This window comes from Mustela nigripes, chromosome 4, assembly GCF_022355385.1.
Source record: "Mustela nigripes isolate SB6536 chromosome 4, MUSNIG.SB6536, whole genome shotgun sequence".
NCBI classification, from domain to species: Eukaryota; Metazoa; Chordata; class Mammalia; order Carnivora; family Mustelidae; genus Mustela; species Mustela nigripes.
The window spans coordinates 156848058-156862143 of record NC_081560.1 but is presented as its reverse complement, the minus strand read 5'-3'; the positions used below and the strand labels follow the sequence as shown (position 1 = coordinate 156862143).

The 14086-nt window shown below is 35.6% G+C and overlaps 1 protein-coding gene across 3 annotated transcripts in view; it reads right to left on the bottom strand.

Moving 5' to 3' along the window:
- PCGF5 (polycomb group ring finger 5) overlaps positions 1 to 14086 on the bottom strand; it is a 123812-nt gene that overhangs the window by 7303 nt on the left and 102423 nt on the right. For 2 of the 3 annotated variants that reach the window (XM_059398125.1, XM_059398124.1), the window contains exons 8-9: positions 11702 to 11791; positions 4337 to 4396 (exon numbers count right to left, since the gene is read on the bottom strand). In XM_059398125.1, the coding sequence (XP_059254108.1) occupies positions 4337 to 4396; positions 11702 to 11791 (150 nt within the window). The remainder of the gene's footprint in view (positions 1 to 4336; positions 4397 to 11701; positions 11792 to 14086) is intronic. The other variant, XM_059398126.1, reaches the window with a different exon arrangement.

Sequence of the window (14086 nt, the reverse complement as noted above, 5' to 3'; positions counted from 1 at the left end):
TCTGTCTGTGGTCAGAATCTTCTGGAGCGAAAACCAGCTGGTTTTGTTCTCCAAGTAACCATTTGTGTTTGGTTCTATGAAGACACATGAAGTTTAATCTTACTGAAAAGTTCTAAAATGCTGGGAACTGTTAAGACATACTTGAAGTTCTATTTGTATTTCAGTTTGCTTTCTGTAGTAAAATGGCACTGCACATACTATCATGAAGTATGGCACGTCAACCCCTAGTGTTCAGTGAGTGTCCTGAACAGACCCACTTGTAGAGTTGCTAGTCCTCAGTCTCATCATGTCCTAAAATAAAAAATAGATACTTCCACAGTATATATTTCAAATGTGATAACTTTAGAAAATAATGCTGACCTTCACTGATGTGCTGCTTTTCTTAAAAAATCTTTATCATAAAAGTAAATGTGACAGATTTGGAAAATACAGAAAAGCACCAAGAAAAAAGCAAGATCATTTAACCATACCAACATTCAAAGATAACTACCATAATTATTTTAGTGTATATCCTTCTAGTCTTTTTGTCTATATACATTTTTTTTTCAAGACTGTAACCATGCCACACATATTGTTTGGAAAATAATTTTGTCCATGTAAAATTATAATTTCCATTAAAAAATTCCATGACTTCTACACTATTTAATATCCCATATATTTAATATCCCATGATATTTCTAAAGGATGACTATAATGCTTTTCTATAAAAGAATTAAAAGTTATCAATAAATCTTTTGTTATATGTTTTAGTTTATTCCTTTTTTTTGTGTGTGTGATTATAAATTAATCTTGACCCAATGATCAGGACTGGTTCCTAGAAGTGGAACTGCTAGTTCCACTGCTGCTAGTTCAAACAGCACTCACATTTTTTAGGCTTTTTGATAAATACTGTCACACTAGGCTTCAAGAAAGTTATACTATCTTTACATTTCCAAAAGATATATGAGTGCTTTCTTCAATGGCCTCACCAATAATGAGTACTATATTTTCTTCCCTTCTAATACGGCAATTTAAGCATAAAATATTATTTTATTTCTTCTAAAGAAATTAACCATTTTAGTATGCTGATTAGTCAGTTTTGTTTCTTTTGTGACTTTCCTAAGCATGTCTTTTGTTCATTTTGTTTTTTTTTTATTCATTTTTCTAAGGAAAGGTAAACTTTGTCTTATAGATTTATATGAATTCTTCATGTATTAAAGACATTAAAACTTTCTGTCATACATTGCAAATGTTTCCTCAGTTATGGTTATTTTTGCCGTGTACTTTTCAATATTAACAGTCAACTTGGTTTGTCTTTGTTTCCCCTTACATGTACAATGAGAAAGGCTGTCTCTACTCTGACATTACTCAAACTATACTTCTTCCTGATCTTTGATGGTATCAGTTTTAATATTTACCACTTTAAGTCATGAGAATCTCCTGTAACATGAGGTATGGACTACATCTCCATCCCTGTCACCAAAGGTCGCAGTAAAATTTATTGGAAACAAACCTAGATCACACTCCCCCCATCACCCCCCCGCCCCCACCATCTATACTCTGAGTTCACTGATTACTCCTGCCAACAGCCAACTGCTGTCTCTGCTCCTGCCTCACTGGCCTCCTTGCAACCCTCAAGCAACCAGATATAACCACTCCTACAGGTCTTCCCACTGTGTTCCCTTCTTCTGAAGCACCCTACCCCAGATACACACATGGGCTAGTTCGCTCACTTCCTTTTGATTAAGAATCACCACTTCAAAGAGGTCTTCCCTTTATCTAAAATATTCTATTTATGTTTTCACACTACAAACTGTATTCATTTATTTTTCATCTGTTACCATCATTAGAGCATAAGCTCTATGAGGAAGAAGAATTTTGCTCATTTTTTACATCTGTGTCCCCAGGACCTAAAAGACTGCCCAGTGCATTTAAGTGCTCAATTGGTATTTGCTAAATGAATCATTTTTAATTCCGCTAACTTGAAATACTCTTTATAGACTCATACATATCAGACAGTCTGTTCCTGAGCCATTCTTTTGATTTGTATGTCTGTGTTTAAGTCAGTACCTATTTTAGTGACTTCAGCTTTAAGCCACATTTTAGCATGTGGCAATGCACGTGCCCCCTGATTACTCACTGAAAAATGTGACTGACCAGAAGCACTAGTTGATACTTCCTGATGAACATCATATTTCCTGATGAACACTGATTGTGTTAAGTTAAACAAGAATCTGGTAAAAGTGTGCTTGGAACTACATCTAACTCCATAATTTAATTATGGGGGAGAAAAGACATCTCTATAGTATCTCATATATGATTTAAATTTCTTGTGTGTGAAGTGGTATTTTGATTATTGATGAGGAAGTTTTTGACCTTAGAAAATCCATGCTGAAATATTTAGTGGTTACTGTCATGATACTTGGAATTTACTTTCAGACGGCTTCACAAAGAAACAACAGAATTATAAAGAGATTAATAAGATGAGAAAGGAAGAGAAGGAAAAAAGGGACAGAAAATGTAGCAAAATGTTGATTAGTAGAAATCTAAGCAAAAGTAAAGGATATTCCTTTGTATTATTTCAACTTTTGTTTTTTGGAAAATTTTCAAAATAAGTTGGTAGGAGAAACTGGGACTTAATAATGAATTTTATCAAATGCCTTTTTTGTATCTCTTGATGGTTTTGATTTGACTGTGTGTTTGTCTGCATAAAATATGTTTCTACTATATAACATACATTACTTCCCTCCCCCAATATTAAGCCATTCTTGTATTTCTGATAATAATACTATTTGGTCTTGTTATTCTTTTAGTATATGATTTTAGTGTATTATTTATTATCTTTGTATTTGTATTCAAAAAGAGATTGATACTCGTTTTCTAGTTGGAGGTTCTCCGTCAGTTTTTGGTATCATGATTATGTTACTTTTGTAAAATGAATTTGGAAGAATTCTACCTCTTTCAACAATTTTTTAAAAGATTTATTTATTTATTTGAAGACAGAGATCACAAATAGGCAGAGAGGCAGGCGGGCGGGTTTCGGGGGGAAGCAGGCTCCCTGCTGAGCAGAGAGCCTGATGTGGGGCTTGATCCCAGGACCCTGGGATTAGGACCTGAGCAGAAGGCAGAGGCTTAACCCGCTGAGCCACCCAGGTGCCCCTCTTTCAACAATTTAAAACAATTTAGAATTGGAATAATTTATTGCTTGAAAATTTGAGAGAACATGACCATAAAACTACTCAGACATCCTTTGAGGAAGGATTATTATTTTCTTTTATGATTTAGTAATTTACATTTTCTTTCTTCATGGATAAATTTTGGTCCACTGGTAGTTTCCTAGAAAACTGTCCATTTTGTGGAACTTAAAAGTTTTTAAAATTTTAAAATAATATAAAGCTATATACATTAAGTTTTCTTGAAATAAGTGATAACTTTTTCTCTGAAAATTTCTAATTGAACTTTGGCTAAAGGTATATCCTGTTAATTCTAAGTTCAACTCCATGACAGGACTAAAATCCACAATGAAGTATTCAAGAAAGAAAAGGCAATTTGTGAGGATTTAAAAAAATCTGATCTTACTCCAGTTCTCTAATATTTTAGGTCAGATTTTATGAACATCTTTAAGGAAATAGACATCAGTGCCAAGAGTGAAAGCAAAAAACCAGGTATGTATCAGTTCTAGTTCAAGGCATAAGCATCACTAAAATTTATCATCCCAGTTAAAATGTACTTTTATTAGGTAACTGGAAAATGGATAGGAGGAAAGTTTTTCTTAGTGCATTTTAAAATTAGTCCTCTTTCGTTTCTTCATTAAAAGAGGTAATCCAGGGAGAGCACACAGGGCGGGGCCTCGTAAGCAAACTCACAGTTCCACAGCGCTGTTGTCCTTAGGGTGATTCCCTAATCTGGCATTTTATCTTTCACTTGTGGGTGAATGACTGATTAAAAAAAAAAAAAACATGAAAATTTATGCAAAGAAGTATTGGGTATGGAGCAGAGATCCAACATGGAGTAGATTTCTCAAGGGGTAAAACTAGTAATTATTAAAAATTTCTGATTTTTAAATTAAGAAATAATTTAAATAAAAAATAATTTAATAAATTGTTAAAACTCTCATAAATAATGGCCTTAACACTTACAATTTCATCTTCAGTTCAGTGAAATTAATTAGATGAATGCAAGAGAACTAAAATAATGGGACACTCTGGGGACATAAATTGAAAAATGAAGTTTTGTAGCTCAGATAAATACTGGTTTTTCCAAGCTGCAGGTCTTAGAAACTCGGGTTTGGGAAGAAAGCAATCACCACCTTGGCAGGAGTCAGGTGGGCATATGTACAGTCGTGAGTGCCTCTTACCTGATACAAAGGGCCATCCTGAGAGCAGACTTGCGAAGCTGAGCAGTTCAGACACCGAAACTGCGGAGGAGATGAACTCATCAGATAAGAGGCATCCACAACTGGATACATATTTAAAACTGATTATTTAAACTATTTTAACGTCAAACATGAGTCAACATGATAACTTTAAGTAAACACTTTCCAAACTATGGTAATTTTTTTTTTTTTAAGATTTTTAATAACTTAGTGACTGGTAAATGTAGCCTGAGACAACTTGAGTATCTAAATATCAGTTTTGTTAATATTCTGCAAGTATTTATGAAAATGGTGCCTATTGTTTCCATCTCCTCTTCAGATAATAATTCCTGGGAAAATCCTCATCTCTTCAATCCAGGAGAGGTACCCTCATTCTTCTACCCCTTTCAGTGACTAATCTCTCTTAGCTCGCTCTTCTACTACCCGTGAAAGCAACACTGTTTAGAGTTCAGAGCTCTGAAAGGAGTATGTAGTTTGCCCCAACATGTAAGGGGTCTGTTGTCTGTTTTAGATTAGGTTCTTTATATTGCTCAGATTAGATTTTTAGTCTCCATATCTATTTTAAGAGTGGAGAATATGAACTCCTTGAGTCTTTATCTTATTCATATGCACTGTCTTCATAACTAAGGCCCAGAAATGGCATACAGCAGCTTCTCAAAAAACTGTTTCATGAGTAAATCAATGAATGAACACATTTTAAACTACTGAGTAGATTCAGTTATAAACCCACTAACTTTTAACAGTTTAACCATTCACAGTAAAGAAAAAAAATCATTCCCAAATCTTGATTTTTCAATGTTGAGCTAAATACTTATTAAGCATGAACTTTAATTGTAACACAATTATAAACAATGAAATATATACTTTAAAATTATGTGTATATGAATTTAACATTGCATGCCGCTTCAAAATAGGAAAATATACATAAAAATAGGTATAAATTAACCAGGAAAAATCTACCATCCTAAAGCAAGCAGCTTTTTAAAGGTAGACTTTGAAATAATGTTAACGTAAGAAATGATTAAAATAAATGTACTGGTAGCCTTTTAAATAAAATTTTAGAAATTTTCCATTTACCCAAAAGACTAGCCATTTTTTCCAGGAGTGAGTCCTGGACTTTCTGTACAGGGCTCATCAGCATGTTGGAAGCCAGGCCCAGCACTGCTATCCTTAGCAATCGTCCCTTTTCTCTCTGAAGAGTCCCCAAACTCTGGCCTATCAGACTTTGCAAGTCCTGAACAGCATTTAAGAGTGAAGAGTTAAGGTGAAGGAGGCTATTTCACTAAGTGATTACAAGTCAAGGAGAATGTTTGTTTTTTTTCTAGAAGTGCTTAATAATGCAGATAAAGCAAAGCAAGACAAATGTGGCGAGGTAACTTGGGGTATGTCCTGGCAGGAAGTTGTGAGAAGCGACAAAACCAACCAGGATCAGCTGGGAAGGAGGGGCTGTACTGAGAGTTAGTACTCAACCTACCCAAGATAAAGGAGAGCAGGAAGAACATGAGTTCGTGATGAAAACTGAGGCCAAATGGAAAAATATGAATAGTAAGCTCCCAGGGATGAGAGGAAGTTAAGTGAGAATTACAATAACAAAATGCAACATATATAAGCTATTCATAAACTCACTAGCATTTACTGTGTCAGGTACTTTATAATATTTCATTCTTACTAAAAAATTTCAAGACAGGTATTATTACACCCAAATTTTAAGGATTAAAAAAAACAAAACAAAACAAACAAAAAAAAACAAGAGTGGAAACTAGGAACGAGAATAGCTCAGTTGGTTAAGCATCTGCCTTCAGCTCAGGTTATGATCCTGGGGTTCTGGGATCAGGCCCTGCGTGGAGCTCCCTGCTCAGAGGGGAGTCTGCTCTGCCCCTCCCCTCACTCATGCTCTCTCTCTCAAGCAAACAAATAAAGAATCTTAAAGAAAAAAAAAAAAAAAAACCAAGAACTAGGAAGCAGAAGCAGAACACAACTGGGAGGAAACAGTTACAATATATATAACCAAAGATTATAGAATCCAGAATGTATAAAGAGCTCCTAGAAGTTACAAAAAGACAATCACACAATGGAAAAACAGCAGCAAGGCAATGGATAGGAAAAAGAAACTTCACAGAAGAAATACAAAATTGATGCAAAATTCATGTGCAATGTTGGTGAAGATTTCAGAAAACGGGAACTTTCATATATTACCGGTAGAATTATACACTGCTAAAATCTTTTAAGAAGGAAATCTGTATCAAAATTTAAAACATGCACACTCCATTGTAAATCCATATCTGGAATCTAGCCAATAAATATGCTTGTACATGTGCGAGAATATATATATGTGCTGGAATCTAGCACTGCTTGTAATGTTTAAGAAACTTGAAAAAGTCTGAATTTCCACCAAATTTCCACCAAAGGAGCATGTTAATCAGATTATGCTGCAGCTGCACAAATGGAATACTATCAACTTGTTAGAAAGAATTGTATCAAGTTTGTTGATTCTCCATATGACACATCAACAAATGAGGAAAAAAAAAGTCGAAAAAAAAAGTTGCAGAACAGTACATGTGAGTCCATTCATGTTTCAAAAATGTGAATACTGCACATACTTATGAACAGGATCATTCATATATTCTTGATGACTGGTCTAGATGAGTTCCTTCCAGACTGAGATCTAATTCTGTAACTCTACACCCTCAATTTACAGATGTGGAAGCTACAGGGTAAGTCAGTAGTCGTGGATCACGTTTCCTAAACCCCTATTACTCAAAAGACGGTCCAAAGATTAGATGCACTGGCATTCCCTGGAAACTTGTTAGAAATGCAGAATCTTGGGCCCCACCCCAGACCTACTGAGTCAAATATGAGTTTTAGCAAGATCCCCAGAGGATTTCTGTTCACATTGAAGTTTGAGAAACACTGGTTTTAAGAAAAGGTACATTTTCTTCCACTAATAAGTGAAAGATGAACACCAATCTTGAGTATAATACCTTCAGGTATCAATGTTATTATGAACTGAAAAATCTCTAAGAGTTAGCTAAGTTTAACCAGATGTTTGATTCCTAAAGATAAAATCCCAAAAGGGGATTTTATCAGAGAACAGGCTGAGCGTTCAGTGGAACTGCCCCAGGATAAAGAGGAGAAAAGAGGTGGAGATGCTGTGTGGCTCAGGGAGATGTTGCTCTGAAGAAACCGAGGCCAAGTGGACTTCTCCAAGATTCTTTCTAGGAGTCCAGACCTCAGACAAGGTAAGGAGGTGATGGAACAGAGTGGCCTTGCCTGAGACAGAAGACCCTGGGGGCAGAGGCAGCATCCCATGTGAAGAGGGAAGAGAGTACAGGGTTGACTCAGAAACCTAGGAGAGCCTAGAACACATGAGGAGAACACCCCTGCCCCAACACCCACAGCACTGAGTAGACTTAAAAAACCCCGCAAAGATGCCAATTTCAGCCATATCAACCTAAAAATTTATTCCAATGCCAATCATAATCCCACTCTCAAGTTCATCTGAAAAAATAAATGGGTAAAATTAGCACCATTTTTGAAAGAACGAGCTTAGCTATAACAAATATGAATATACATCGTAAAGCAAATTAGAAGGCCTGTTTGCCTTATTAATTAGTTTGAACTTTATTCAAAATTATCCCAAAGAAAATAGACAACTGAGGGGCTTTAAATTAGGAGCGGGGTATGATCAGATTTTTATAAAAACTATACATACTGTGTAATATGCTGGGATAAGACTTGTGCAGAAGAACAAAATATAATGTCCAGGAACATGTGTGTACATATCTGTGTGTACCTATTTCTGTGTATGTGTACATGTGTGTACATACCTGTGTGTCCATATACATGTATGGATACATATGTACAGATAATGGTGACAAATCAAAACACTGAGATATATAAAGTATGGCTTACTTAATAAATTACGTTTTTGGCATAAGCATCTTAGAATAATTTTTCCTAGAGTCTTAGCCTCATCGTAGGTATGTGCATGTAAGTAAGTAAATCTTAAGTGGGTCCCAATGTTTAATGTAAAAAAGTACTGGAAAGAAGCAAAAGAAGCCCCCATGGTGGTCATGAGTTTTGGTAATCAGCTGACCCCAGGCCAACCCACAGCCAGGTACCAAGAACCGCAGGCAGAGTCATGTGAGCTTGTCAGACATCCTGGCATCCTGTTGGAAGTGGAGGGTAGAGATGGGAGGGACGTGACTGCATCAAATACACTAGAAGGGGCTTGATCACGAAATGACTGTTTTATTGCTAATTTGTCCATTCATTCCAACTGTTAGAATTCACTAATTATTATAATAATAATTCATAATTAGTTGGAACATTAGCAAACATTTAAAATTAGCAGAAGTCAAATGGGAAATGGAGATTCAAATAAATGAGATGATCTTTAGGATATATTTTGCATTAACTATGACATTATAAAAGAAACTTTTCATTCAATTTACTCTTTGAACAGATACTGAGTATTGGTACTAGGCCCTGCTCTGGGTACTGGAGACTCCGCAGTGAACAAATCACTATCCCTATCCTCAGACTACATTTGAGTTGGGGGACAAACAATGAACATAAATAAGTGGCATAGTGTGCCAGATGCTATGAAAAAAAAATACTCTAGAAAACAATCAAACATAAAATGGATTGGGAGAATGCCATATTAGGAGTGGGGGTTGTACTATTATAAGGAAAGTCGGAGGCCTCACTGAGAAGGAGATGTAGAAGCCAAATTCCTTGGGCGAAGAAGGTAAAGAAAATGATTCACATGGGTAACTTTGGGAGGTAGGAGAAAGCCCAGCATGTCAGAGGAAACAGAAGTGAGTGGGGCTAGGCTGTGTTGAGTCAAAGGAGAATAAAGAGTAAGATCACAGAGATGTCTGGGGAAAATTGTGGGGGTCCGTATCTATAAGTCCTGGAAGGACTTCAGTTTTTATCTGAATGGTATGAGATGTCCCTGGAGAGTTGAGAGCAGAGAAGTGACATGTTCTAATTTGTTCTCAGGGGATCCCTCTGGCTGCTGTGCTGGGCCAGGACACTAGTGGGACCCTGGGTGGAGGCAGGAGAGGAAGCATGGAGCTCAGGGAGATTTTTACAGAACTTCTGGAGAATGGTGACAGCTGCATGGCCCAGAGTGGCAGACATGGTGGTGGGGGGGGACATAACTGGACTCTGATCGTGGTACTCTGATAGGAGAGGTCACAGAATTTGCTTAGGATAGATGACAGAAAAAGAAACCAATCAGGACTGACTTCAGGGACTCTGGTCTGAGAAACTGGAAAAAATGGAACTACAAATCTTAGAAATACTGAGATTATAAAGACTGAGGTTAGAAACAGTTCTGTCATACTGAAAAAATAAAATGGACTAATATATTACCGCTGTGCTAAAGATAAGATCTAGTTTTCCTATTTATTGGTTTAGTTTTTACATGAATGAAAAATCATAAGGTACTGAACCATTTTCCCAACCAACCTATATTAAGATATGCTTTAAACAACATAGGAATTTAAACTATCAGATATGTGTAATCAGAAACACAACTGTAGTAAAGACTGATTTAGCTGATAGTCAATTAATGACAATTTCTTCAAATTAGCTCTTACTGCTTTGACTTTAAAATATCTGGCAGTGTGGACGACCTCTGGGAAGGGACTGTGAGAAGGACAAGTGAGCGCTATCTCTTCAACCTTAAGGCAAACCTATTCATAGCACTTGAAAATCATTAACACATAATAAAATGCTCAAAGACTTATCAAAGAAAACTAAAATTACATTATGATATTATATGCGATATCACAATATCTAAGCCCCCACAGTGCTGGGTAAGGGATAACTGACTACCTCTGTAATCTGCACCTGGTACCTGAAACATTTTGGTTGGAAGGATTCAATGAGGGTGATGTATGTAGAACCATTTTAAAAAACTGTAAAATATCCTAGAGGGTGGTAATAATTTACCAAGTACAAAGATTAGATTTTTTTTTTTTTAATGAGGCTTAGAGGGTCTAATGAGTTCTTCCTGGCACATGACTAGCTGGTGACTGGTACTAGAACAGAATCTTTTCTTCCTGGTCATGAGAATTCAGCCTCACAAGGAAGTCTTCACCAAAGTGGGATTCAGAAAAAAAAAAAAAAAAACAAAAACTGACCTTAGAAGTTAGGTGCTTTATTTATTGTTATATCAAGATATTTCTAAAAAACATAGCCAATTTTCCTACCCATTGAATAAAACACCCAAAAATGATTTTTGAGGTTTTATAACTATTCCATAGATGTTTACATTCCACAGAAATAGGTTTTTGAACAATCCTAATTATATTCAGATTCTGTATTGTCTTTGAGAGGGGTTATATTCCTTAATTTTGTATTTTTTATAGTTAATTTACATTTTCATAAGAAAATGTAATAAAACCCAGCTTATTAGAGAGATTAAAATTATGCAGAGTTTAGAAGTAGGACATATTGTACCATAAACACCACAGACTCTTAATGTCTGAGAAGACCTTGGAAGTCATCTAGTTCAACCTTCTAGTCAATCTCAATTAATGTGTATTCATGTAATCAGATTATGAAGAGAATTTGGTAACATTAGGACCACATTCCTCACTGATATACATTAGCCTTATAATCCCTAGTCCCTTGGATTTCTCTACTATTAATGTTCTACATAACTCAGATAAGATATGCTTGAACCTTCTAATTAACCCTAAACAAAGGTACAATTCAAAATAGACAAGTCTCCTTTTGGGTGTTTTGGATTTTTCTCAGGTCTTCTCCTTTTACATCATTTCTCTCATATTGCCTTGGGCCTAAGCCACAACAATCTAATTCTGACATCAGAAACCACAGCAAACTCACTTACCCTTTGGTCCAATTTTATACTTTCACATAAACGAGGTACCTGAAAAAAAGATTACCTAGATTCTACCCTATCTGTTCCCTCTGGCACAACCAAAAAATAATATCAACGATTAAACAACGTACTAATCAGGGCAAAACTTCTCCCTTGACTCCATATAGTTAGACGTTCCCATATTTTATTGGGGTTTAAAAAAATTTAAGTGTCATCTTTTCTGTATTGAGGTAAGTAGAGTGCTGAACATATTTAGATGGAGTTTTTTAACTCACCATAAATATAACAAAACCACATTTAACACAGATTTTGGCTTTGTATTTAGGACCAATTATCATGGAGTAGCTGAGATAAACAGTAAAAGGAATCAGTTTCTTCTCTTTGCAGACTAGGTTTTTTTTTTGTTTGTTTCTACATTATACTGCTTATTAGGAGTAGCAAAATGGCAATATAACTAAATATACACATAGGTAAATATAAAAGCAATTTACGTTTTCGCCTCTTAGTCGCCATCTTGTCATGTAGATGAATTCCATAGTGTGATCCTTCCCCATAATTTCACCATTGCACAGCACATCCAACTTTAAAAAGAACAGTTACAGATCCATTAACATAAGTAATTTTTAATTCATTAGTGTCTAACACCTTTTCCCCAAATTTCAAAAAAGATTCAAGTAGATATAACAAAATAAAAGTGTTAACTGTTATTTAAAAAGAACACTGAATATTTTTATTAAAAGCACTGGTCCATCTCATAATTATTAATGATTCAGATATAAGTAACATGAAGCGGTGCTTGTCTTGTCCCACGTGCCTGTCACTGAAGTCTATCCACATGATTCTGAAATGCAGTGTAAGGTTTCTCAGTCCATGTCTCTGTGCACCCTTAAAGGTTTAGACATATTTCTGTGATTGTCTCTTACAGAATGGGAAGGAATTGTGGAGGCTTCACAGCATCTTTGGCTTATGAATTCACCTTTCAGAATGTTTCCATCTTCTCAAGATTTAGAGGACTTGCTTTCCCCTCATTAATTTGTAGTCAAAGAGGGTAAAGGAATGAGTGTTTGGATGCAAGATTTGTGGGTACTTCAAGGCATTTGAGAATTCCTGGTAATTGCCTGTAGCTAAGTTGATATAACAGTTAGGGCCAGCAATGCCACAGGCTGCTATCTTCTTGGGCTCTCTGGCCTGTTTTGCTTGGTTGGTAACTTGCATAATACTTACAGGACCCTCTTCTCACCTTGCATCGAACTTCAAAAAGGGATGAGCTTCCCAAAGCTCACTTTTGCTCTAGAGCTGCAGGAACAAAACAACACCCCAAATCCTTAAGGCCCCAGGAACTGTGGCTATGATTTACCAATTCAACAAAGCATAGTTAAACATTTATCATAGGTCCCTATAAATAAAAAATTTCAGTTCTCTAGCTATTAAAAGCAAACTGATAAAGAGTTTGAAGTATGGGAAGGGGAAGAAAAATGGGTTTTAAATAATTCTATGTCTGGTTAGACACTAGAGAGTTTTGAACTTTAAGTCTAAAATGAGTAGCATTCTAATTGTATTAGACAAATTTTTAGCTGAATTATATTGATATTTTGATGATTTATGTTGACTTGCATGGACCTCAAAATGTTTCTCAGACATTTTAAAAGGACAAAATAGATAATTTTATTTTTTTAACCTTGCCTGTAAAATAAATTCACAAGCAAAGTAGTAAAGAGATTTAGGATGCAATTCCTAGTTAGATACACTGCTTCTGTTGTCATTTAAAAACCAAACTATCTTGCCCCAATTAGCAATGTTGTTGCAAAAGCTTCAGTTGTAGGTACTTCATTAAAACATCACCCTATGTGTTAGACAGCAAAATAAGGGTTTGTGGGGGGGACCAGTAAACGTTACTAAAAATCACAGGAACAGTCCTTTACACTGGGATAGATAGGGAGCTGTCAGTGGACAGTTTCCAGCCCTGTTGGCTTGTAGTGGGGAGAGAGATACTGTGGGCCAGCAGCGAGACTGTACGAAAGAGAGAGTACTCTCAGCTCTAACAACTTCCTGGAACCTAGAAAATGACTCAGTGGGTCACCCTTAGAAGTAAGGAAATAAAACTGCGTGTGGTATTTTTAAGAAGAGAATAAAGTACAAAACCGAATCATAAAAACAATCTCATTTTCTGTTTTCACTGTTGTATCTAAGTTGTCATCTTTTACTTTACCAAGTACATAGGGCTTTGATTAACTTTCACAATTTTTTCCCTAATGTAAAAGCTGATGTCTCTGGAAACGTTTTAATCTTCGTAGGATCAAACCACAGTAAGAATTTTTAACCCATGGCTTATTAGTTTTCTAAGAGTTTTTAAATAAATTTAGGATCAGAAGCTTCCTCAAAATACATAATACATGTCAATGCCTATGTTCAAATCTTATTTTATTTCTGCTATGATAAAAAGTTCATATTAGTATTGGTATACATAATAAAGAACTAATGTTGCCTTTGATGTCCTTGTTTATTATATAGGAAACTAGTCTCAGTCTTTCGTTTCTTCAGAAGCTACTTTCAGAACCCCGAGGAAGAGAAATTAATTCAAGTAGTTAACACTGCCATTTGGACAGGTGAGAAATGGTAGCCATGTCTCCTCATTACTCCTAGGATCATAAACATTCTCTAAACATTGAACACATTACAAGCTGTGCTGTGATCACCATGAGGGCAATTTATCTCTCCATAAGGAAACTGGTAAATGGCATTTATGCAGATGCAGTTATGCTGGTTTTACCTACTGCTACACAATATCATTTTTGCATATGACACAATTAAAGGAACATTAGTTACAAAATCCTTTTTAAAAACACAATGTTTTATAAATAATTTTTTTTTTTTTT